Genomic DNA, 21827 nt, shown 5'->3' on the forward strand with positions numbered 1-21827 from the left:
CTCACCAGATTGTGGTTCCTGGATTTATTTTCTGCTCAGAAGTGAGATGTGCGTTTTTGAACCGGCAGCAGAGAAGTTGTGTTACCTGAGAATGAAACAGCCGGTGTCAGTTTGATGTTATCACCGTGAACAGTCTTCCTGCCTGTGAGGGTGAACTCACTCTGACAGCATCAAGAACAACCACACAGATTGCTGCCGGTCTCCACATTACATTCAGCTCCATTCCCATTTTAAACAATGAAGAAAGGAGATTATTTGGATTTTTAACACATTCACTGAATTGGGAGATGGACTGAGGGTCATCACTGGGAGAAATGAGGAGGAATTAGAGAACAAATAAGTTTTCCCAAAGAGGGTTCTTAGAAAAGAGGAGATTTAAAGTGAGTGAGGGCCTGTCAGAGGAAGTGGGAGAGAGAAACAGAGAGGATTGAATCTTCATCAATTAGATGTTTTCTCAGACAGCAAAGAGAGATGAAGTTTGTTTGTGCTTTTTCAGAGAGAGGTAATGAGAGAGAGAAAACAATGAATAAGTTTAAGCAGATCTGAAATAGGAAGGTTAAATGAGTGAGTGTTTGAAAGAAAGGTAGAGAGACATTAAGTGATGAACACAGTATCTGAGAGGAGAGAGGTTAAGTGAATGTGAGAGAGGAGCGAGGTTATAGAGTGTAAGAGAGGTGGAAGGTGAGGTAAGTGTGAGTGAATGCCTGGAGAGAAAGAGCGATGTTCAGTGAGTGTTAGAGAGATGAGAGAGGTTAAGTGATTGAGTTTCTGAGGGAGAGGAGATGCTAAGTGAATGAATGTCTGAGAGGAGAGCAGGTTCACACCCAGGGGTCACTGAGAATGATCAAAATAAGGAGATCACCCAAAAAACTACCAACAGGAAACTTCAGCTGAACACATCACTCATTCTTAAATGGTCAGTCAGGGCTCTGTTGCTGCTCAGCTTCTCTCTGTTCTGTTTATAATGGTTAAAGGCTGATAGGAGTGAGGTTTATTTGAAAGGATAGTGTATGGGAAGCACACATCAACAAAACTGAGAATTTTTGGATACACACTGCAGCTCCTTCTCTATCTGGGAATCAAATTGTTGTCTCATTGTCCCAGCAGTTAACAGGCTCCTTTGAACGTCTCCAGCTGCTACTTTAATGCAGACTTCAACCAATTTATTTGAAGCCAGTTTCTGTTCAATAAACCAGGACTGATGCACACACACATTAAAATGTTTTAGACTTTTTTTCATTCTCAGTCTGGAAACCTAAACCTGCCGTTTCACTCTCAGTCAGGAATAGATCCCAGTTTTACACCAATCTTTGACAGCATGTTTCCAGCATTCACCATTGTTCTTCCTGACTCGAAACACAGTTGTAAAGGAGCTTCTTTTCCGTGTCTAGGAGGTCTGAACCATGGAAAAGAATGACTGGGACACATTTCTTACACACCTCAGGATTCACCCACACGGGGACTTTGCTGTCAGTGAAAAGTGACGAAAAAGACCAAAGTGCTGTTTGTCCCTCTCAGCGAGACCCTGAAGGACTGGGTCAAGAATGAAGTTCTGTTCCTACTGTATGATCCTCCCTCAGATTGCCCTTTCTGAGCTCCAGCCTGGTGACGTTAAACACTCAAATGGAAAAGTCAAAAATCTACAACAATGATTCAATCAAATGTCTATTTCACATTTATTCAGAATATCAAACCTCAACAGAAGAAAAAAATCAGAGAGAAGATGATTCAGACCTGGATATGATTAACAGCATCAATAAGTGTAGAATCCAAACCTGGCAGTCGTTTGTGAACTCGCCGGTGTGTTAGCAGGTGGGATGACTGAATAAATCCCTTTCCACAGACATTACAGGTGAACGGCCTCTCCCCAGTGTGAACTCGCTGGTGATTCAATAGGTTGGGTGAAAGAGTGAATCACTTCCCACACACGGAGCAAGTGAATGGCCTCTCCTCACTGTGAACCTGCTGGTGTGTCAGGAGATTGTATGAACGGGTGAATCCCTTCCCACATTCAGAGCAGGTGAATGGTCGATCTCCTGTATGGAGTTGCTGGTGTATCAGAAGGTTGAGTGAATTAATGAATCCCTTCCCACAGTCTGAGCAGGTGAATGGCCTCTCCCCAGTGTGAATTCTCTGGTGGTTCAATAGGGCAGATGGACGGCTGAATCCCTTCCCACACACACAGCAGGTGAAGGGCCTCTCCCCAGTGTGAATTCTCTGGTGGTTCAATAGGGCAGATGGACGGCTGAATCCCTTCCCACACACACAGCAGGTGAAGGGCCTCTCCCCAGTGTGAATTCTCTGGTGGTTCAGTAGGGCAGATGGACGGCTGAATCCCTTCCCACACACACAGCAGGTGAAGGGCCTCTCCCCAGTGTGAATCCTCTGGTGGTTCAGTAGGGCAGATGGACGGCTGAATCCCTTCCCACACACACAGCAGGTGAATGGCCTCTCCCCAGTGTGAGTATATTGGTGCATTAACAGATCCTTTTTGTTTTTAAAACTCTTCTCATAGTCAGAACAATTAAAAAGTTTGTCAGAGTGAACAAGTTGATGTGTCTGCAGGTGGGATGACTGAATGAATCCTTTCCCACACACAGAGCAGGTGAACAGTCTCTCCCCAGTATGAATGCATTGGTGTGTCAGCAGATCTTTTGTGCATTTAAAACTCTTCCCACAGTCAGAACATGTAAACAGTCTCTCATCAGTGTGAACAAGTTGGTGTGTCACAATGTGGGATGAGTGAGTGAATCCCTTCCCACACACAGGGCAGGTGAACAGCCTCTCCCCAGTGTGAACCCGTTGGTGTGTCAGAAGGTTGTATGAATGGGTGAATCCCTTCCCACAAACAGAGCAGGTGAACGGTCTCTCCCCAGTGTGACTACACCAATGAACTTCCTGTTGTGATGGGAAACCGAATCCTTTCCCGCAGTCCACACATTTCCACGGTTTCTCCATGGTGCTGGTGCCCTTGTTTCTCCAGGTTGGATGATCAGTTGAAACCTCGTCCACACACACAACATACATGTAGTTTCACCCTGCTGTGAACTGTGTGATGTTCTTTCAGACTGTGGACTGGTTAAAGCTCTTTCCACAGTCAGTTCACTGGAACACTCTCAATCGGGTGTGTGTTTGTTCCAATGCTTTTCCGGTCACACTGATGTTTAAAATCTTTGCCGACAGACAGAAGAGTCAAACATTTCTCCTCCCATATTCAAAGACCAATGATATTCAGCTCCGAAGGAACTGAATGACTTTGCCAGTCATGATGTTCGGTTTGAGTTTTCTGTCTGCGAATCCTCCACTTCCAATATCCTGTAAAAAAAAATTTGGAAAAGTCATCACCGTCAGTCCGGGATAGAAATTCTGAACAGACAATTCTAGATTCTCTGGAACATTTTTTCCTCTCTTGTTCCCCAAAATCTGTAAATCCCCGTCCCACACACTCTCTCTCTCTCTCCTCCCTGGGCTTAAACCCATCTCACCATCTGCATCATTTCTTTCCCCCACTCCCAGTTTTCTCCCTCCCTCTCCTCTGTCTGGGTTCAGTTCTCCAGCTGCTGTCTGCAGACTGACAATAAAACAAATGGGTCTTATTGGGGGTGTTGGGTCTCCAGCGGGTGTTTGTGAATCCTCCCCGCCCACCTCCCAGGGTTCCCTTCCTTCCCAGAGATCAGAGTCCTCATTGATTTGAGGCCAAAGTGTAACCTCTTATTTATTGTCCCCCTCCCCCATCCTCTGATGTGAACCATCCTCCAGTGGCTGAGCCAGGATGGGGCCGTTAACCTGGGCCTGTTCCCGGGAGGGAGGGAGGGAGAAGCCCCGCAGCTGCAAACCAGGGAGCTGACAATGATTCTGAAGGGTTTGCGGATCCACAAAGTGTTTCCAAATCCTCCCAGCCACCGCCTAACGCTGACTCCGCTTCTCCGGGACAAACAAGCGCCAAGGACAGCAATGACACTGCGCATGCTCCACATCACAATGCCCGGGGACTGATTGACGGCAGCTCTGGACCAATAGGAAGAGGGGGCGGGGCTGGAGGACCGAGCTGGAGCGGCTGGTCCTCCAACCAATCGGAGTGAATGAGGGGCGGGACCTGAAACATGCGCAGTGCGAGTAATGGCGACGGACGGCCGGTTTTTATGTGGAAGCGAGAATCAATACGAGGTAGAGGGCGGCGCGCGGGTAATGATAAATGTGGCGGGTGGGTGGAGAGGCTTTGTAAACATGTTGTTCAAACCCAACCCCCGGAAATGAACTTCCGGGTCCCCCCCTTTGTGCCAAATGGAGCGGCAGCTTGTAGTGTTAGACCCGAGCTGACTGCCGCCTGTGGTAAACCACTGTTAAGCTTATTGCCTGTGTGTGTGTGTGTGTGTGACATGTCTGGGCATGCCCCTGCCAGCCCTGCATGAGACTCCTTCCCCCCCCCCCCCCCCCGGTCCAGGTATGAAGGTGACTGCTCCCCACCCTCCTGCCTCAGTTGCTGGACCAGTTCATCAGCATGGGTGTGTGCTCCAAGTCTTTTGCGAATAAAAGCCGATTTGTTCTTGCAAACAAACTAGTCTTTACTTGATTGATAGATAATGCATCACCGCCATTGAGGCTGCATGTGGGAGGCCGGCAGGGATTGTGATCGGGGAGTGATGTCACAATGGAATGGGTGAGGGTGTGACGTCACAATGGAATGGGTGAGGGTGTGACGTCACAATGGAATGGGTGAGAGTGTGAGGTCACAATGGAATGGGTGAGAGTGTGAGGTCACAATGGAATGGGTGAGGGTTCCAAATTCGCCTGACTTCGGTCATTGCCAAGATTTTCGAGTCCATTATTAAAGCTGAGATCGCAGAGTACTTGGAAGTGCAGGATAAAGTAGGACTGAGTCAGCACGGCTTTGTCAAGGGGAGGTCATGTCTGACAAATCTGTTAGAGTTCTTTGAGGAGCTTTTGATTTGATTTGATTTATTATTGTTGCATGTATTAACATACAGTGAAAAGTATTGTTTCTTGTGCGCTATACAGAGAAAACATACCATTCATAGAGAAGGAAATGAGAGAGTGCAGAATGTAGTGTTACAGTCAGAGCGAGAGTGTAGAGAAAGATCAACTGAATGCAAGGTAAGTCCATTCAAAAGACTGACAGCAGCAGAGAAGAAGCTGTTCTTGAGTCGGTTGGTACGTGACCTCAGACTTTTGTATCTTTATCCCGAGGGAAGAAGGTGGAAGAGAGAATGTCGGGGTGCTTGGGGTCCTTAATTATGCTGGCTGCTTTGCCGAGGCAGCGGGAAGTGTAGACAGAGTCAATGGATGGGAGGCTGGTTCGCATGATGGATTGGGCTACATTCACAACCTTTTGTAGATCCTTGCAGTCTTGGGCAGAGCAGGAGCCATACCAAGCTGTGCTACAACCAGAAAGAATGCTTTCTATGGTGCATTTGTAAAGGTTGGTGAGAGTCGTAGCTGACATGCTAAATTTCCTTAGTCTACTGAGAAAGTAGAGGCGTTGGTGAGCTTTCGTAACAAGAGTGTCGACATGGGGAGACCAGGACAGGTTTTTGGTGATCTGGATACCTAAAAACCTGAAGCTCTCGACCCTTTCTACTTCGTCCCCATTGATGTCGACATGGGCATGTTCTTCTTTATGCTTCCTGAAGTCGATGACAATCTCCTTTGTTTTGTTGACATTGAGGGAGGGATTATTGTTGCCGCACCAGTTCACCAGGTTCTCTGTCTCATTCCTGTACTCTGTCTCATCATTGTTTGAAATCCGACCCAGTACTGGGGTGTCGTCAGCAAACTTGAAAATCGAATTGGAGGGAAATTTAGCCGCACAGTCATAGGTGTATAAGAGTATAATAGGGGGCTGAGAACACAGCCTTGTGGGGCACCGGTGTTGAGGATGATCGTGGAGGAGGTGTTGTTGCCTATCCATACTGTTTGTGGTCTGTGAGTTAGGAAGTTCAGGATCCAGTTGCAGAGGGAGGTGCTGAGACCCAGGCCACGGAGTTTGGAGATGAGTTTCGTGGGGCTAATAGTGTTGAAGGCTGAGCTGCAGTCAACAAATAGGAGTCTGACATAGGAGTCCTTGTTATCTAGCTGTTCCAAGGTTGAGTACAGGGCCAGGGAAATGGCGCCTGCTGTGGACCTGTTGCGGCGGCAGGCAAACTGTAGTGGACCCAGATCGTCCGGGAGGCTGGAATTGATTCGTACCGTGACAAACCTTTCGAAGCACTTCATCATGATGGATGTCAGAGCCACCGGCCGATAGTCATTAAGGCACGCTGCTTTGTTTTTCTTAGGTACCAGGATGATGGTCATCTTTCTTGAAGCAGATACGGACCTCAGATTGTTGTAAAGAGAGGTTGAAGATGTCTGTGAATACCTCTGCCAGCTAATCTGCACAGGATCTGAATGCACATCCGGGTATCCCATCCGGGCCAGTTGCTTTCTGTGGGTTGACCTTCAAGAAAGCTGCTCTGACATCTGCAATAGAGACCCCAGATACAGGTTCATCCAGGGCTTCCAGGGGGAGAGCATGCTCTCGCTGACCTCTTGCTCAAAACAAATGCATTGAGCTCATCAGGGAGAGGTGTGTTGGAGAGCCGGCGATTTTACATGCCTTCACCTTGTAGCCTGTTATGTTTTGCAGACCTTGCCATAGTCAGCGGGGGTTGGTGTGGCGAGCCTGAGACTCTAGCTTGATCCGGTATTGTCTTTTGGCATCTTTGATGGATCTCCTTAGATCATATCTGGTAACAAAGAAGTTAGATAAAGGAGAACTAGTGGACCTGATTTATTTAGATTTCCAGAAGGCCTTTGACAAGGTGCTGCAGGGGAAACTGTTAAATAAGTTAAGTGCCCATGGTGTTAAGGGTAAGATCCTGGCATGGATAGAGGATTGGCTGGCAGAAGGCAGAGAGTGGGGCTAAAGGGGTCTTTCTCAGGATGGCAGCCGGTGACCAGTGGTGTGCCTCAGGGTTCAGTGCTGGGACCACAACTTTTCACAATATACATTAACGATTTGGAGGAAGGAACTGAAGGCACTGTTGCTAAGTTTGCAGATGATACAAAGATATATAGAGGGAGAGGTAGTATCGAGGAAGCAGGGGGGCGGCAGAAGGACTTGGGACAGGTTAGGAGAGTGGGCAAAGAAGTGGCAGATGGAATACAAAGTGGAAAAGTGTGAGGTTATGCACTTTGGAAGGAGGAATGGAGACAACAAGTATTTTCTAAATGGGGAAATGCTGAGGAAATCAGAAACACAAAGGGACCTTGAAGTCATTGTTCAAGATTCTTTTAAAGTTAACGTGCAGGTTCAGTCGGCAGTTAGGAAGGCAAATGCAATGTTAGCATTCATGTCGATAGGCCTAGAATACAAGAGCAGGGATATATTTCTGAGGCTGCGTAAGGCTCTGGTCAGCCCCCATTTGGACTATTGTGAGCAGTTTTGGTCCCGATATCTAAGGAAGGATGTGCTGGCTTTGGAAAAGGTCCAGAGGAGGTTCACAAGAATGATCCCTGGAATGAAGAGCTTGTCCTATGAGGAACAGTTCAGACTCTGGGTCTGTACTCATTGGAGTTTATAAGGATGAGGGGGGATCTTATTGAAACTTACAGGATACTGCGAGGCCTGGATAGAGTGGATGTGGAGAGAATGTTTCCACAAGTAGGAACAGCTAGAAATAGAGGGCACAACCTCAGACTAAAGGGACGATCCTTTAAAACAGAGAGGAGGAGGAATTTCTTCAGCCAGAGAGTGGTGAATCTGTGGAACTCTTTGCCACAGAAGGCTGTGGAGGTCAGGACATTGAGTGTCTTTAAGACAGAGATAGATAGGTTCTTGATTAATGAGGGGATCAGGGGTTATGGGGAAAAGGCAGGAGAATGGGGATGAGAAAAATATCAGCCATGATTGAATGGCGGAGCAGACTCGATGGGCCGAGTGGCCTAATTCTGTTACTGTGTCTTATGGTCTTATGAGTTGAGACTGGGGTGGTGTCGGACGATGTCACTGAGGTGGAAATAGGCAGTCTTGATGATGATGTGGCTGGAAGCTCATCCTGGAGTGAAATATTTCACCATGGTTGTGAACAGCCTGGTTCCGGCTCCGACAGGGAGTGGAGTTTGGCGTGGGGACTGAAGACAATGGGTTCAGACTTCCCAGTATTTATATGGAAAACATTTCTGTTCTCTTAGTCCTGGATGGCAGGCAAGTCAGGATGGTATGTGGGTTGGAGGGGAACTTGGAGCTGATGGTGCTAACCACTGTGCCACCGTGCCGCAGAATGCTAAATGGAATGAGAGAGAGAGAGTGTATGTGTGAGGGGCGTGGGTGGAGATTTAAAGAATGTTCCATAGAAACTACAATTGTCTGTTTTGAATTTCTATCATGTGCTGACAGTGATGATTTTTGTAAACTGCTTTCAGTGGATATTGGAAGGAGAGGTTTTGACTGGAAAAGCACTGAGATTCTCACACCCGTATCAGAGTGTTCCAGTGCACTGATTGTGGAGAGACACAAGGACTCCGACACCATGGAGAAACCATGGAAATGTGGAGACTGTGGGAAGGGATTCAGAGCCCCATCTGGGGTGGAATCTCATCGACGCAGTCACACCGGGGAGAGACCGTTCATATGCTCCACTTGTGGGAAGGGATTCAATCATTCATCGAATCTGCTGAGAGAGAGAGAGAGAGAAAGATTGAGAGAGAAAGAATCCAACCCCTGCAATCACTTGTGAACTTGTTGGTGTCGCTGCAGGTTGGATGACCGATTGAATCCATTTCCCACACACGGAGCAGGTGAACGGTCTGTCCCCGGTGTGAACTCGCTGGTGTCTCTGCCACGTGGATGACCTCCTAAACCTCTTTGTGCAGTGAGAGCAGCTAACCAGTCTCTCGTCAGTGTGAATGGGTTGGTGGACCATCAGTTCTCGAGAGCTTTTGAAGCCACTCCCACAGTCTTGGGTGTGAGTGACCTTGTGGCTCAACAGGTTGGGCAACTGAGTGAATCCCTTCCCACACACACAGCAGGTGAACGGTCTCTCCCCGGTGTGAATGCGCTGGTCGGTCAGCAGATTGTTTAACCGAGTGAATCCTTTCCCACACACAGAGCAGGTGAATGGCCTCTCCCCAGTGTGAACTCCCTGGTGTGTTTGTAAATGGGATAACTGAGTGAATCTCTTCCCACACACACAGCAGGTGAATGGTCTCTCTCCAGTGTGACTGCGCCGATGAGTTTCCAGTGCAGATGGGAACCTGAATCCTTTCCCACAGTCCCCACATTTACACAATTTCTCCATGGTGCGAGTGTCCTTGTGACTCTCCAAGCTTGACAATCAGTTCAGTTACAACAAAACATGGGTGCAGTCTCTCTGCTGCAATGTATTTTCAGGCTGTTTAACTGGTTAAAGTTCTTTCCACAGTCACTCAGGTGTGTTCATGTTTCAGTGTGTGTGTGTCTCGGTGCTTTTCCAGTCACACTGATGTTTAAAATCTCCTGAAGCAGACAGAGCAGAGAAACATTTCCATTCTAGATTCAAAGCTCGATGATATTCAGGTCCCAATGAACTGAGTGACTATGTTAGATTTTGATGTGAGGTTTGGTTTAATATTCGTCTTTAAATCTTCACCTTCTGATATCCTGCAAAAGGAATTTACAAACATCATCAGTGTCAGCACAGGATAGAAATTCAGAACAGACAATTCTAATTTCCAATGAACATTCTTTCCTCTCTCATCCCCAAAGCTGTGAATCTCGATCCCACACACTCTCCCTCCATTCTCACTCTGCTGTATCTAATATTCACCCTCCCAATTCTCCTGAAGGTACTGATTGAGGCTGATTGACAGATCCATGCTCACTGCTTCCTGTCCACCACACACAAATCATAAGAAACAGGAGCTGCGGTTGGCCATTCAGCCCATCGAACTGCCTCAACCATTCATTGAGAATTGGCTGATCTACCGCAGCATCATTTCCCACGCTATCCCCCCAATAGAGAGAGAATAGAGCCAATGTTTCGAGTCTGGAGGGAGGAAAGAATGTTCCATAGAAATTAGAATTGTCTGTTCTGAATTTCTATCCTGCACTGACACTGATGACCTCTGCAAACTTGTTTTACAGGAAATTGAAAGAGGAATCACAGACCGAAATCTCAGACGTTGTGTCTAGATCTGACAGAGTCATATTCCTCGGGACCTGAATATCATCGGCCTTTAAATCAAGGAGAAATGGTTGTCCGGTCTGGTGACTTGAAAAGATTTCAAACATCAGTGTGACTGGAAAAGTGCCAACACGCTGCAACACTGGAGTGAGTGTGTTCTAGTGCATTGACTCAAGAGCTTTAACCAGTTACACAGCAATAAATATCACACCATTCACAGCGGGGGTGGGGGGACTGTTCTGTGTGTGGACGAGTGTTCAACTGAAGAGAAAGGAAAGAACACCTGCACCATGGAGAAACCATGGAAATGTGGGGACTGTGGGAAGAGATACAGAGCCCCATCAGAGCTGGAAGATCATCGGCACAGCCACACTGGGGAGAGACCATTTACTTGCTCTCAGTGTGGGGAGGGATTCACTCGGGTATCCCAGCTGCAGAGACACCAGCGAGCTCACACTGGGGAGAGGCCCTTCACTTGCTCTCAGTGTGGGAAGGGATTCACTCGGTCATCCAGCCTGCAGGCACACCAGCGAGTTCACACTGGGGAGAGACCGTTCACCTGCTCTCAGTGTGAGAAGGGGTTCAGTCAATTGGCTAACCTGCAGAGACACCAGCGAGTTCACACTGGGGAGAGGCCGTTCACCTGCTCTCAGTGTGAGAAAGGGTTCAGTCATTTAGCTAACCTGCAGAGACACCAGCGAGTTCACACAGGGGAGAGACCTTTCACCTGCTTTCAGTGTGGGAAGGGATTCACTGATTTATCCACCCTGCGGAGACACCAGCGAGTTCACACTGGGGAGTGGCCGTTCACCTGCTCTATGTGTGGGAAGGGGTTCAGTCAATTAGCTGAGCTGCAGACGCACCAGCGAGTTCACACTGGGGAGAGACCATTCACCTGCTCTCAGTGTGAGAAGGGGTTCACTGATTTATTCACCCTGCGGACTCACCAGCGAGTTCACACTGGGGAGTGGCCGTTCACCTGCTCTGAGTGTGAGAAGGGGTTCAGTCAATTATCTAACCTGCAGAAGCACCAGCGAATTCACACTGGGGAGAGACCGTTCACCTGCTCTCATTGTGGGAAGGGATTCACTGATTTATCCACTCTGCGGAGACACCAGCGAGTTCACACTGGGGAGTGGCCTTTCACCTGCTCTATGTGTGGGAAGGGGTTCAGTCAATTAGCTAAGCTGGAGACCCACCAGCGAATTCACACTGGGGAGAGACCGTTCACCTGCTCTCAGTGTGGGAAGGGATTCACTGATTTATTCACCCTGCGGACTCACCAGCGAGTTCACACTGGGGAGTGGCCGTTCACCTGCTCTCAGTGTGAGAAGGGGTTCAGTCAATTATCTAACCTGCAGAAGCACCAGCGAGTTCACACTGGGGAGAGACCGTTCACCTGCTCTCAGTGCGGGAAGGGGTTCAGTCAATTATCTAACCTGCAGACGCACCAGCGCCTTCATACTGGGGAGAGACCGTTCACCTGCTCTCAGTGTGGGAAGGGGTTCAGTCAATTATCCACCCTGCGGACACACCAGCGAGTTCACACTGGGGAGAGACCATTCACCTGCTCTCAGTGTGGGAAGGGTTTCAGAGTTTCATCCGCCCTGCTGAGACACCAAAATGCTCATGAGTGATTCCAGGGGTTGGATTCTGCTGTTATTGTTTCTGCTCTCAATTACATCCAGGACTGCATTTTGTTCATTCTCACAGTTGGTCAATGGGGAGGGTCGGAGGGTTTCTTTCTGCTGGACTGGCCGGTCTCATGACTTTGCCTCCAGTGGGCTGATGCTCTTTGAGTCTTGTTGCGAATACCTGGTTTCAGATTTCACACGGATCACAGAGTGACAGGGTGTTAGGAAGTTCAGAGATTTTTAGTCAGCATTTCTGTTTGAAACTCCCCCAGATGCCCATCCAATTTCCTTTGTAATTGTTTATTGTCTCCACTTCCTCCACCCTCGTAGGCAGCAAGTTCCAGGTCATTACCATTCACTGCATCAAAATATTCTTCCTCACATCCCCCCTTCCTCTCTGACCCAAAACCATAAATCTGTGTCCCCCTCGTCCTTCTCTCGTCAGCTAATGGGAACAGCTTTTCTTTGTCCATCTTATCTAAACCTGTCAGAATCTTGTCCACCTCTATCAAATCTACCCTCAACCTCCTTGCTCCAAGGGGAACAACCCTAGCCTGACATTGACAATAAAGAACAAACTAACAGAATATGTTAATACCTGAAATCAAATGGGAATGTTTAATTTCTGTTTTAAAGAAATCATGAATATATTGTCCCGTACAATAAAGGGATTTGAATAACTCAGCTTGAGTGCAGTTGAATGAAATGTCTCAATCGCGTATCCACCCACAGTCGAGAGGAAGTGTGGAATGTGTAGCTGGAAATCCCTCCCTAACAGCACTGTGGGTGTACTTACACCTTCGGCATTATAGCAGTTCAGGAAGGCAGTGTTGGCGCTGATCGTGGCCGAGGCAGCTACATACAGCCACATATTCTGTTATAACTGAAGGACTGCAGATTAAATGTGCGGCATTATGGGACTGGACTATCTTGACCACATTCCTGTGACTGCTCAGTTTCTGCAATCATGAACCATTAAAGCTGCTTAGCAGGGTCCTGACAGAGGACCTGGTGAGAATATTTACTCAGAATGAGTTAGAATGAAACTTATTCCAGGACCGGCTGGTGTTCAGTGGCTGAGATTCCCGAATCTGTAAAAAGGGGGTCTGACCAGTGGTAGGTAGTCCGGTAAGAAGCGTTCTCATGCATTATTTAAATTATTTTATCATGAAGTTGTGATCAGAACTGTGAGGGACTTGTAACCCAATAGTTGTTGAATTGACGGTAAACTCCAAGTAGCACTGGACTGAAAAGGGGGTCTGACCAAGAAGTGAAGTGATCTCAGGCATTGTTTAAATTACATCATCATTGGCCAACTTCCCCTTTGTGATGTCACAATGGAGTCCTGCCTGAATCAGCCAATAGGAATCACTCTGCTCCGCGGTGACGTCTCTGGGTTCCAGTGCTCAGGCCTGGGCGCGCGGACCCGGGAGCCCCGCCCCCACCCATTGTTCCCCTCCCCCTGCACCTCATCGAGCCAAGGTTTCCAGGCAACCGGCTGGCGGCTCCGGCCAGAGCGAGAAGCTGCTCGGTGATCTCCCCCTCCCCCCGGCCCGGGACTGCGCAGGTCCAAGGGAGGGGGAAGCTGCGAATTGCAGGGCAGATCCTGCCCCCTGACCTTCTGAGGTGTTGATTAATAGGAAGAGTTGAAGGACCGGAAGGACTCTGGTCCTTCAGCTGATCAGAGCGCGGGCTTTGCGTGAATGAAGATTGAGCTTCAGACAGACTGAAACTTCCTCCTGTCTCCAACATCAGAGAGGTTGTTTCTGTAGTGAAGTGGTTGTCACGTTTGCCTGACACGCGAAAGGTCCCCGGGTCAGAACCGGGCAGGAATGTTAATTTGTTAATTCCAGCATCTGAAAGTGGGAAGGGGGAGGAAGGTGAGCTGTTGCCTGCCTGCCTGCTGTCCGGCCTGCCTGCCGTCTGGCCTGCCTGTCTTCCGTCCGTCCGCCCACTGGAGGGTGCTCTCTCCCTGGAGGGAGAGAGGACACGGAGTGACTTTCTTTCTTTTTTCTTTCCATCTATGGGAGGGAGGACTGCACGTTTCAACATCGAGGGACTGAGTGGTTGGGCTGGTGCCCTCATCATCAGAAGGTCGGTGCCTGAAAGGGATGGGGGGGTGAAGTAAATTCAGACTGTTTTTTCCATCTGCGGGCGGGCGGGCGGGCGGGCGAAGACACCCCGGACTTGAACTGTTTGCGCCCAAAAGGGCTGGAGGAGTAAAGTCCCCCACCCACTGCTGCTGCCCCCAACACCGGCACCCCCTCCCCTCTTTCCCCCTGACTGGGGCACCGGCCCCCCTCCGTGCCTTGTCCCTCGTCCTCCCTCCTGCTCCTCCGACCTCCTCTCTCGCTCCGGGGAGAGAGCACCTAGATCCCCATCCACCTACCCTACCCTCCCTTATTTTTCCCTCCTCTTATACGCCCTGCCGTGGCAGAGCCTTCTCGGCCCACCTATGCGGGCGTGGCGGCTGCCAGAGCCCCCGCCGCTCCCAAGGCCCTGCCGTCTTTTTCGTTGCTCACGCGGCAGCTCGGGGTGAAGTGCTACGCCCACCCCGACATGTCCATCGAGGCCTGTGTCAAGGCAATGGCTGGGGTTGTCGGCCCCTCAGCCATTGTCGCGGCCTCTAAGATGTACGGCCGGGCCGTATTCTTTTTGAAGGCCACCCACCCGCCACATTTATCATTCCCCGCGCGCCGCCCTCTACCTTGTATTGTTCTCGCTTCCAAGTTGAAACCGTCCGTCCGCCGCCGCCATTACCCGCACTGCGCATGCTTCAGGTCCCGCCCCTCATTCACTCCGATTGGTTGGAGGACCAGCCGCTCCCGCTCGGTCCTCCAGTCCCGCCCCCTCTTCCTATTGGTCCGGAGCTGGCGTCAATCAGCTCCCGGGCATTGTGATGTGGAGCATGCGCAGTGTCATTGTTGGCCTTGGCGCTTGTTTGTCCCGGAGAAGCGGAGTCAGCGTTAGGCGGTGGCTGGGAGGATTTGGAAACACTTTGTGGATCCGCAAACCCTTCAGAATCATTGTCAGCTCCCTGGTTTGCAGCTGCGGGGCTTCTCCCTCCCTCCCGGGAACAGGCCCAGGTTAACGGCCCCATCCTGGCTCAGCCACTGGAGGATGGTTCACATCAGAGGATGGGGGAGGGGGACAATAAATAAGAGGTTACACTTTGGCCTCAAATCAATGAGGACTCTGATCTCTGGGAAGGAAGGAAACCCTGGGAGGTGGGCGGGGAGGATTCACAAACACCCGCTGGAGGCCCCAACACCCCCAATAAGACCCATTGGTTTTATTGTCAGTCTGCAGACAGGAGCTGGAGAACTGAACCCAGACAGAGTAGAGGGAGGGAGAAAACTGGGAGTGGAGGAAAGAAATGGTAGAGATGGGTTTGGATTTCAGCCCAGGGAAGAGGGAGAGTGTGTGGGACGGAGATTTACAGATTTGGGGGAACAAGAGAGGAAAAAATGTTCCAGACGAACTAGAATTGTCTGTTCAGAGTTTGTATCGTGTTCTGACAGTGATGACTTTTCTAAACTGTTTTTACAGGATATTGGAAGTGAAAGATTGGCAGACAGAAAATTCAAACCGGACATCACATCTGACAAAGTCATTCAGTTCCTTCGGAGCTGAATATCATTGGTCTTTGAATATAGAAAGAGAAATATTTGTCTGTTCTGCCTGTGGGCAAAGAAATTAAACATCACTGTGACTGGAAAAGCATCGAGACAAACACACACCCGAGTGAGAGTGTTCCAGTGAACTGAATGTGGAAAGAGCTTTAACCAGTTACACAGCCTGAAAAAACATCACAGTTCACAGCAGGGTGAAACTACGTGTATGTTGTGTGTGTGGATGAGGCTTGAACTGATCATCCAACCTGGAGAAACACAAGGACACCCGCACCATGGAGAAACCGTGGAAATGTGTGGATTGTGGGAAGGGATTCGGTTTCCCATCACAACTGGAAGTTCATCGGCGCAGTCACACTGGGGAGAGACCGTTCACCTGCTCCGTCTGTGGGAAGGGATTCACCCATTCATACAACCTTCTGACTCACCAACGGGTTCACACTGGGGAGAGGCCGTTCACCTGTCCTGTGTGTGGGAAGGGATTCACTCGCTCATCCCACATTGTGACACACCAACTTGTTCACACTGATGAGAGAATGTTTACATGTTCTGACTGTGAGAAGAGTTTTAAATGCAAAAAGGATCTGCTGACACACCAACGAATTCACACTGGGGAGAGACCGTTCACCTGCTCTGTGTGTGGGAAAGGATTCATTCAGTCATCCCACTTGCAGACACATCAACTTGTTCACTCTGATAACAAACTTTTTAATTGTTCCCACTGTGCGAAGAGCTTTAAAAATAAAAAGGATCTGCTAACGCACCAATATGCTCACACTGGGGAGAGGCCATTCACCTGCTGTGTGTGTGGGAAGGGATTCAGCCGTCCATCTGCCCTATTGAACCACCAGAGAATTCACACTGGGGAGAGGCCCTTCACCTGCTCAGACTGTGGGAAGGGATTCACTCGTTCATCCAACTTATTGAATCACCAGCGAGTTCACACTGGGGAGAGGCCGTTCACCTGCTCTGTGTGTGGGAAGGGATTCAGTCAGTCATCCAACCTGCTGACACACCAGAAAGTTCACAGTGCGGAGAGGCCACTTACCTGCTCTGTCTGTGGGAAGGGATTTTCTCATTTATCTTATCTTCTGAAACACCAGCGAGTTCACACTGGGGAGAGGCCGTTCACCTGTAATGTCTGTGGAAAGGGATTTATTCAGTCATCCCACCTGCTAACACACCAGCGAGTTCACAAACGACTGCAAGGTTTGGATTCTACTCTTAATGATGCTGTTAATCATATCCAGGACTGAATCGTGTTCACTCTGACAGTCTTCATCCGTTGAGGTTTAATATTCTGAATAAATATGAAATAGACCAGCTTTGTTTTTTAAAATTGTTGTAGATTTTTGTCTTTCCCACCTGACTGTTTAACATCACCAGGCTGGAGCTCAGAAAAGACAATCGGGGGTGGATCATATGGCAAACAGGACGCAGTCCTTCAGGGTCACAGAGGGACAAACAGCACTTTGCTCTTCCTCGTCTCTCTTCACGACAGCAAAGTACCCGTGTGGTTTAATCCTGAGATGTGCAAGAATCTCAGTCACTCCCTTCTATGTTTCAGCGCTCCTAGACCAGGAACAGAAGTTCCTTTACAACTGTGTTTAGAGTCAGGAAGAACAACAGTGAATGCTGGAAGCATGCTGCTAAATCAGAGATTGGTGCAAAACTGGGATCTGTTCCTGACTGAGAGTGAAATGGCAGGATTAGATTTCCAGACTGAAAATGCAGAAAAGTCTAAAATATTTTAATGTGTTTGTGTGTCAGTGCCAGTTTATTGAACAGAAACCAGCTCAAAATAAATTGGTTAAAGTCTGCATTAAAGTAGCAGCTGGAGAGTTCAAAGGAACCTGTTATCTGCTGGGACAATTAGACAACAATTTGATTCCCACTGAGACCCACAGTGAATGAGGCTCCCGCGGGCCTCATACAAAAAGTGACGCAGACGTTTCAGGGTCAGAGAAAAAGAGTCGGATCTCAACGAAAATGCGCAGGAAATGAAGGCCACAATACAGCCCCAGCTGAATAATATTCCCCCACTGAGCTCAGCCATTGTCAGTGTTGTGAAATGTCACATTTGCCATCCTATTATTCCCGGATCAAATCCAACCATTCTCCGATCCCATCCGCACAAAATCTGCAGATTACCCCGGGTGAATAACTTCCTTAATCTGTACTTAGAAAAATTCTGGATTCGGTGCCTATCTGCCCGGCGACACATTTTAAAAGTGATCTATTATCAAATGCAGCCTCAGAATTGTTCCATTTTCAAGTCCGTGGAGCAGAAATAATAACTGATTGAAATCAGAGCTTTTCTATTTGGGGAATAGAGGGGTACAGTGAAGATTTACTATGCTGATTCCTGGGATGGCAGCTCTGTCATATGAGGAGAGATTAAATCCGTTAGGATTATATTCACTGCGGTTTCGAATAGTGAGAGGGGGTCTCATAGAAACTTATAAAATTCTAACAGGGTTCGACAGGGTAGATCCAGAAGACTGTTCCCAATGGTGGAATCCAGAACCATGGGTCATCTTTTGAAGATAAGGGAAAAACTGAGGTGAAGGGAAATTCTTTCATCCAGAGAGTGTTGAATGTATGGAATTCAATACCACCGAATGTAGTTGAGGCCAAAACGTTGTCTGATTTCAAGAAGAAATTTGATATAGCTCTTGGGGCTAAAGGGGTCGAGGGGGAAGGAGGATCAGGATATTGAATTCCATGATCAGCTATGATTACGATGAATGGCGGAGAAGGCTCCTGCTTCTAGTTTCTATGTTATGAGTCCGTGAAATATTTCCTGGTGCAGAGTTGAGTGACTACTTATCCCCGGTATACTTACAGCACTAACTATTAATTATGTTGAGTCCTGGATGCTACTCATTAATCCCTGTACGTTAGGCTGCTGAATCATTGAATCCCGACAATGCAGGATGGAGCCTGTCCCGACAACAATCCCACCCAGGCCCTATCCCCGTAACCCACATATTTACCCTGCTATCCCCTGACACTTAGGGTAATTTTGCGTGGCCAATCCAGCAAACCTGCACAGTTTAGGAATGTGGAGGGAAACTGGAGCACCTGAGGAAACCCACGCAGACACGGTGAGAAAGTGCAAACTCCACAGAGACAGTGACCCGAGGCTGGAATCGAACCCGTGTCCCTGGGGCTGTGAGGCAACAATGCGAACCACTGCGCCACCGTGTCACCCATAAATGATTAAATTAGAAAAAAGGATCTGCCTTAAGAAAGATTGATGGACTGAGTTCTGAGGAAAGCGAGTTAACCAGTTAATGAGACAGAATAAGTGATGATGTGGGAGAGAGCAGAGAGAGAGCAAAGACTTTAGAAATAAGTTTACGGCCAGGGAAGGAATGTGATTGGAAAGTGCCAGCTATATTAAATCATTAACTAACAGTGATTGGTTCACTGGTTACGGGGCGGCATGATGCCACAATGGTCAGCGCTGCTGTCTCACAGTGTCAGGGACCCGGGTTCAATTCCGGCTTCGGATCACTTTCTGTCTGAGTTTGCATGTTCTCCCAGTGTCTACGTGGGTCCCCTTCGGGTTCTCCTGTTTCCTCCCACAGTCCAAAGATGTGCAGGTTAGGTTGATTGGCCATGCTAAATTGACCCGAGCGTCAGGGGATACGCAGGGTAAATACATGGAGTTGCGGGAGTGGAGCCTGGGTGGTATTGTGACCGGTATAGACTCGATGGGGCGAATGGCCTCCTTCTGCACTGCAGGGATTTTATGATTCGCAGCTGACGTCAGCTCAGGGAGATGAGCCAATCGCAGCACTGAGAAACGCCTCCCTGTTTCTGAATACTTGAAGCTGCCTCTGATCTGAGTTCACTCTGTGATATAAGACTAGAGGCAGCAACTTATTGTAAACATTGTCGCTGCTTACTGTCCAATCAGGAACCATGTATCTCCTGTGTGCTTTACTGATAACAATGACCACGCTGCCCGGTGAGTCTGAGCTCAGATCCTCAGTGTGTGTTTCATGGGTTATATTTGTTCACAGATTTCTCACACATTCTACATTTTGTTGCAGGAATCAATGGCCAAGATTCAGTTTCCCAGGACCCGGCTGAATTAACGGTTCAGGAAGGATTGAACGTAATAGTGAATTGTAATTACACAACAACGGATGCTTTTCCAAATCTCTTCTGGTACATCCAGTATCCCGGGGAAGCTCCGAGATATTTACTGCAGAAATATAGCACGGGGGGCGGAGAAAAGTCTCCAGATTTCCCTGACCGGTTTTCTGCTGATTTGGACAAGGACAAGAAAACAGTTCCTTTAAATATCACTGGGGTCCATGTCTCTGACTCTGCCGTGTATCACTGTGCGCTGAGCCCCACACTGCTACAGAGGCGCAGTGAGCCCGTACAAAAACCTGCAAAGGCACTCTCACCTCCTCTCACTGAATCAGATCTGTGACCTGGATTGTGAACTGTTAATACAAACAGAACAATTGTATAACGAAGAGTTAGTCCGAATGTTCTCATTCCATGGTGCTGAATGTGCCATTCTTGTTTAAACACTCTGCAATGCTGAGACTGGGAGAAGTGAACAACAGGGGGCAGCATTGCAGCTTCCATTTTACTATTATTCCTTCCAAAGTGGATAAGCTCACACTTACCAACGCTATACTCCATCTGCCAGATCCTCGCCCACTCACTTAGCCTATCCAAATCTCTCTGCAGACTTACCGCATCCTCCACGCAATTCACTTTCCCACTCATCTTTGTGTCATCCGCAAACTTTGTTACCCAACACTCGGTCCCCTCCTCCAGATCGTCTATGCATATGGTAAATACTTGAGGCCCCGGCACCAATCCCTGTGGCACGCCACTAGTCACCAACTGCCAACCAGAAAAGCACCCATTTATTCCAACTCTCTGCTTCCTGTTAGATAGCCAATCCCCAATCCACGCTAACACTTTACCCCTAACTCCGTGCACCCTGATTTTCTGCAGCAACCTTTTGTGAGGCACCTTATCGAACGCCTTCTGGAAATCCAAAAACACCACATCCACTGGTTCCCCTCTGTCAACCGCACTCGTTACATCAACATAAAAATCCAGTAAATTTGTCAAACACGACTTTCCCTTCATGAATCCATGCTGCGTCTGCTTGATCAAACCATTTTTTTCCAGGTGTCCTGCTATTTCTTCCTTAATGATGAATTCCAGCAATTTCCCAACTACGGACGTTAAGCTAACCGGCCTGTAGTTACCCGCCTTTTGTCTACCTCCTTTTTTAAACAGTGGCGTCACATTAGCTGTTTTCCAATCAGCCGGCACTTCCCCAGAGTCCAGCGTATTTTGATAAATTACAACCAACGCATCCTCTATTACTTCTGCCATTTCTTTCAGTCCCCTGGGATGCATTCCATCCGGGCCCGGGGACTTGTCTACCTTTAGTCCCATTAGCCTCCTAAGCACTACCTCTTTAGTAATAGTAATCATTTTAAGGACCTCATCCCCTACAGTCCCATGACCGTCAATTTTCGGTAAGCTATTTGTGTCCTCTACCGTGAAGACTGATACAAAAAACTTGTTTAAGGCCTCAGCCATTTCCTCGTTTCCCATTATTAAATCCCCCTTCTCATCTACTAAGGGTCCAACATTTACTTTAGCTACTCTTTTCCTTTTTATATATTTGTAAAAACTTTTACTATCTCTCTGTCCCCCCCCCCCCCCGGGCTTTGCCCCCCCCCCCGGGCTTTGCCCCCCCCCGGGCTTTGCCCCCCCCCCCCGGGCTTTGCCCCCCCCGGGCATTGCCCCCCCAACCCACACATCCTGGGACACTAAGTGGCAATTGAGCATGGCCAATCAACCTAACCTGTACATCTTATAAACAGTAAGAAGTCTCACAATACCAGGTTAAAGTCCAACAGGTTTATTTGATCGCACGAGCTTTCGGAGCACTGCTCCTTCATCAGGTGAATGGCCACTCACCTGATGAACCTGGTGTTGTGTGCCCACCCCAGTCCAACGCCGACATCTCCACGTCATCTTATGGACTGCAGATTGATTCTCTGTAGAATCCTGTTCTTTCTCTCTATCAACATTCCTCTGCAAGTTTTATTTCCTTCAAGTACCCATCCAATTTCATTTTGAAATGATTGAATCTTCTGTTCCACCATCCTCATAGGCAGCGAGTTCTAGATCATGTGCTCTCCCTACCTAAATATAAATCTTCCTCAAATCCCTGCTCTACCACTACTCAAGTAATGTCCTGTATGTTACACTTTTATCCAGTATTATAGACATCTGTCTGGCAGCCTGCATGGAGATTTTCAGCTCCCTGTGTCCAGGACAGGAAGCCGTGAGCATGGATCTGTCAATCAGCCTCAATCAGCACCTTCAGGAGAATTGGGAGG

General features: G+C 48.4%; 4 protein-coding genes across 4 annotated transcripts in view; 2 read left to right on the top strand and 2 right to left on the bottom strand.

Moving 5' to 3' along the window:
- Positions 1-21827, top strand: part of LOC144486400 (uncharacterized) — a 67567-nt gene that overhangs the window by 22718 nt on the left and 23022 nt on the right. The window lies entirely within an intron of this gene.
- LOC144486394 (uncharacterized) overlaps positions 1-21827 on the bottom strand; it is a 159061-nt gene that overhangs the window by 10588 nt on the left and 126646 nt on the right. Inside the window, 2 exon segments of the mRNA XM_078204430.1 lie at positions 1801-2217; positions 2548-2881. Of these exon segments, the coding sequence (XP_078060556.1) occupies positions 1801-2217; positions 2548-2881 (751 nt within the window).
- LOC144486408 (uncharacterized) lies at positions 4271-20310 on the top strand. Its single transcript, XM_078204448.1, has 4 exons — positions 4271-4332; positions 10124-11767; positions 16179-16638; positions 19491-20310. The coding sequence occupies exons 2-4, from the start codon at positions 10454-10456 to the stop codon at positions 19877-19879; spliced, it is 2163 nt and encodes a 720-aa protein (XP_078060574.1). The 5' UTR covers positions 4271-4332; positions 10124-10453; the 3' UTR covers positions 19880-20310.
- Positions 4942-14586, bottom strand: LOC144486405 (uncharacterized). The gene is made up of 2 exons (XM_078204446.1): positions 14505-14586; positions 4942-9640 (listed from the first exon to the last, which is right to left on the bottom strand). Exon 2 carries the CDS (start codon positions 9297-9299, stop codon positions 8664-8666), a length of 636 nt encoding a protein of 211 aa, XP_078060572.1. The 5' UTR covers positions 9300-9640; positions 14505-14586; the 3' UTR covers positions 4942-8663.

The sequence above is a fragment of the Mustelus asterias genome, unplaced genomic scaffold (assembly GCF_964213995.1).
Source record: "Mustelus asterias unplaced genomic scaffold, sMusAst1.hap1.1 HAP1_SCAFFOLD_331, whole genome shotgun sequence".
NCBI lineage: Eukaryota > Metazoa > Chordata > Chondrichthyes > Carcharhiniformes > Triakidae > Mustelus > Mustelus asterias.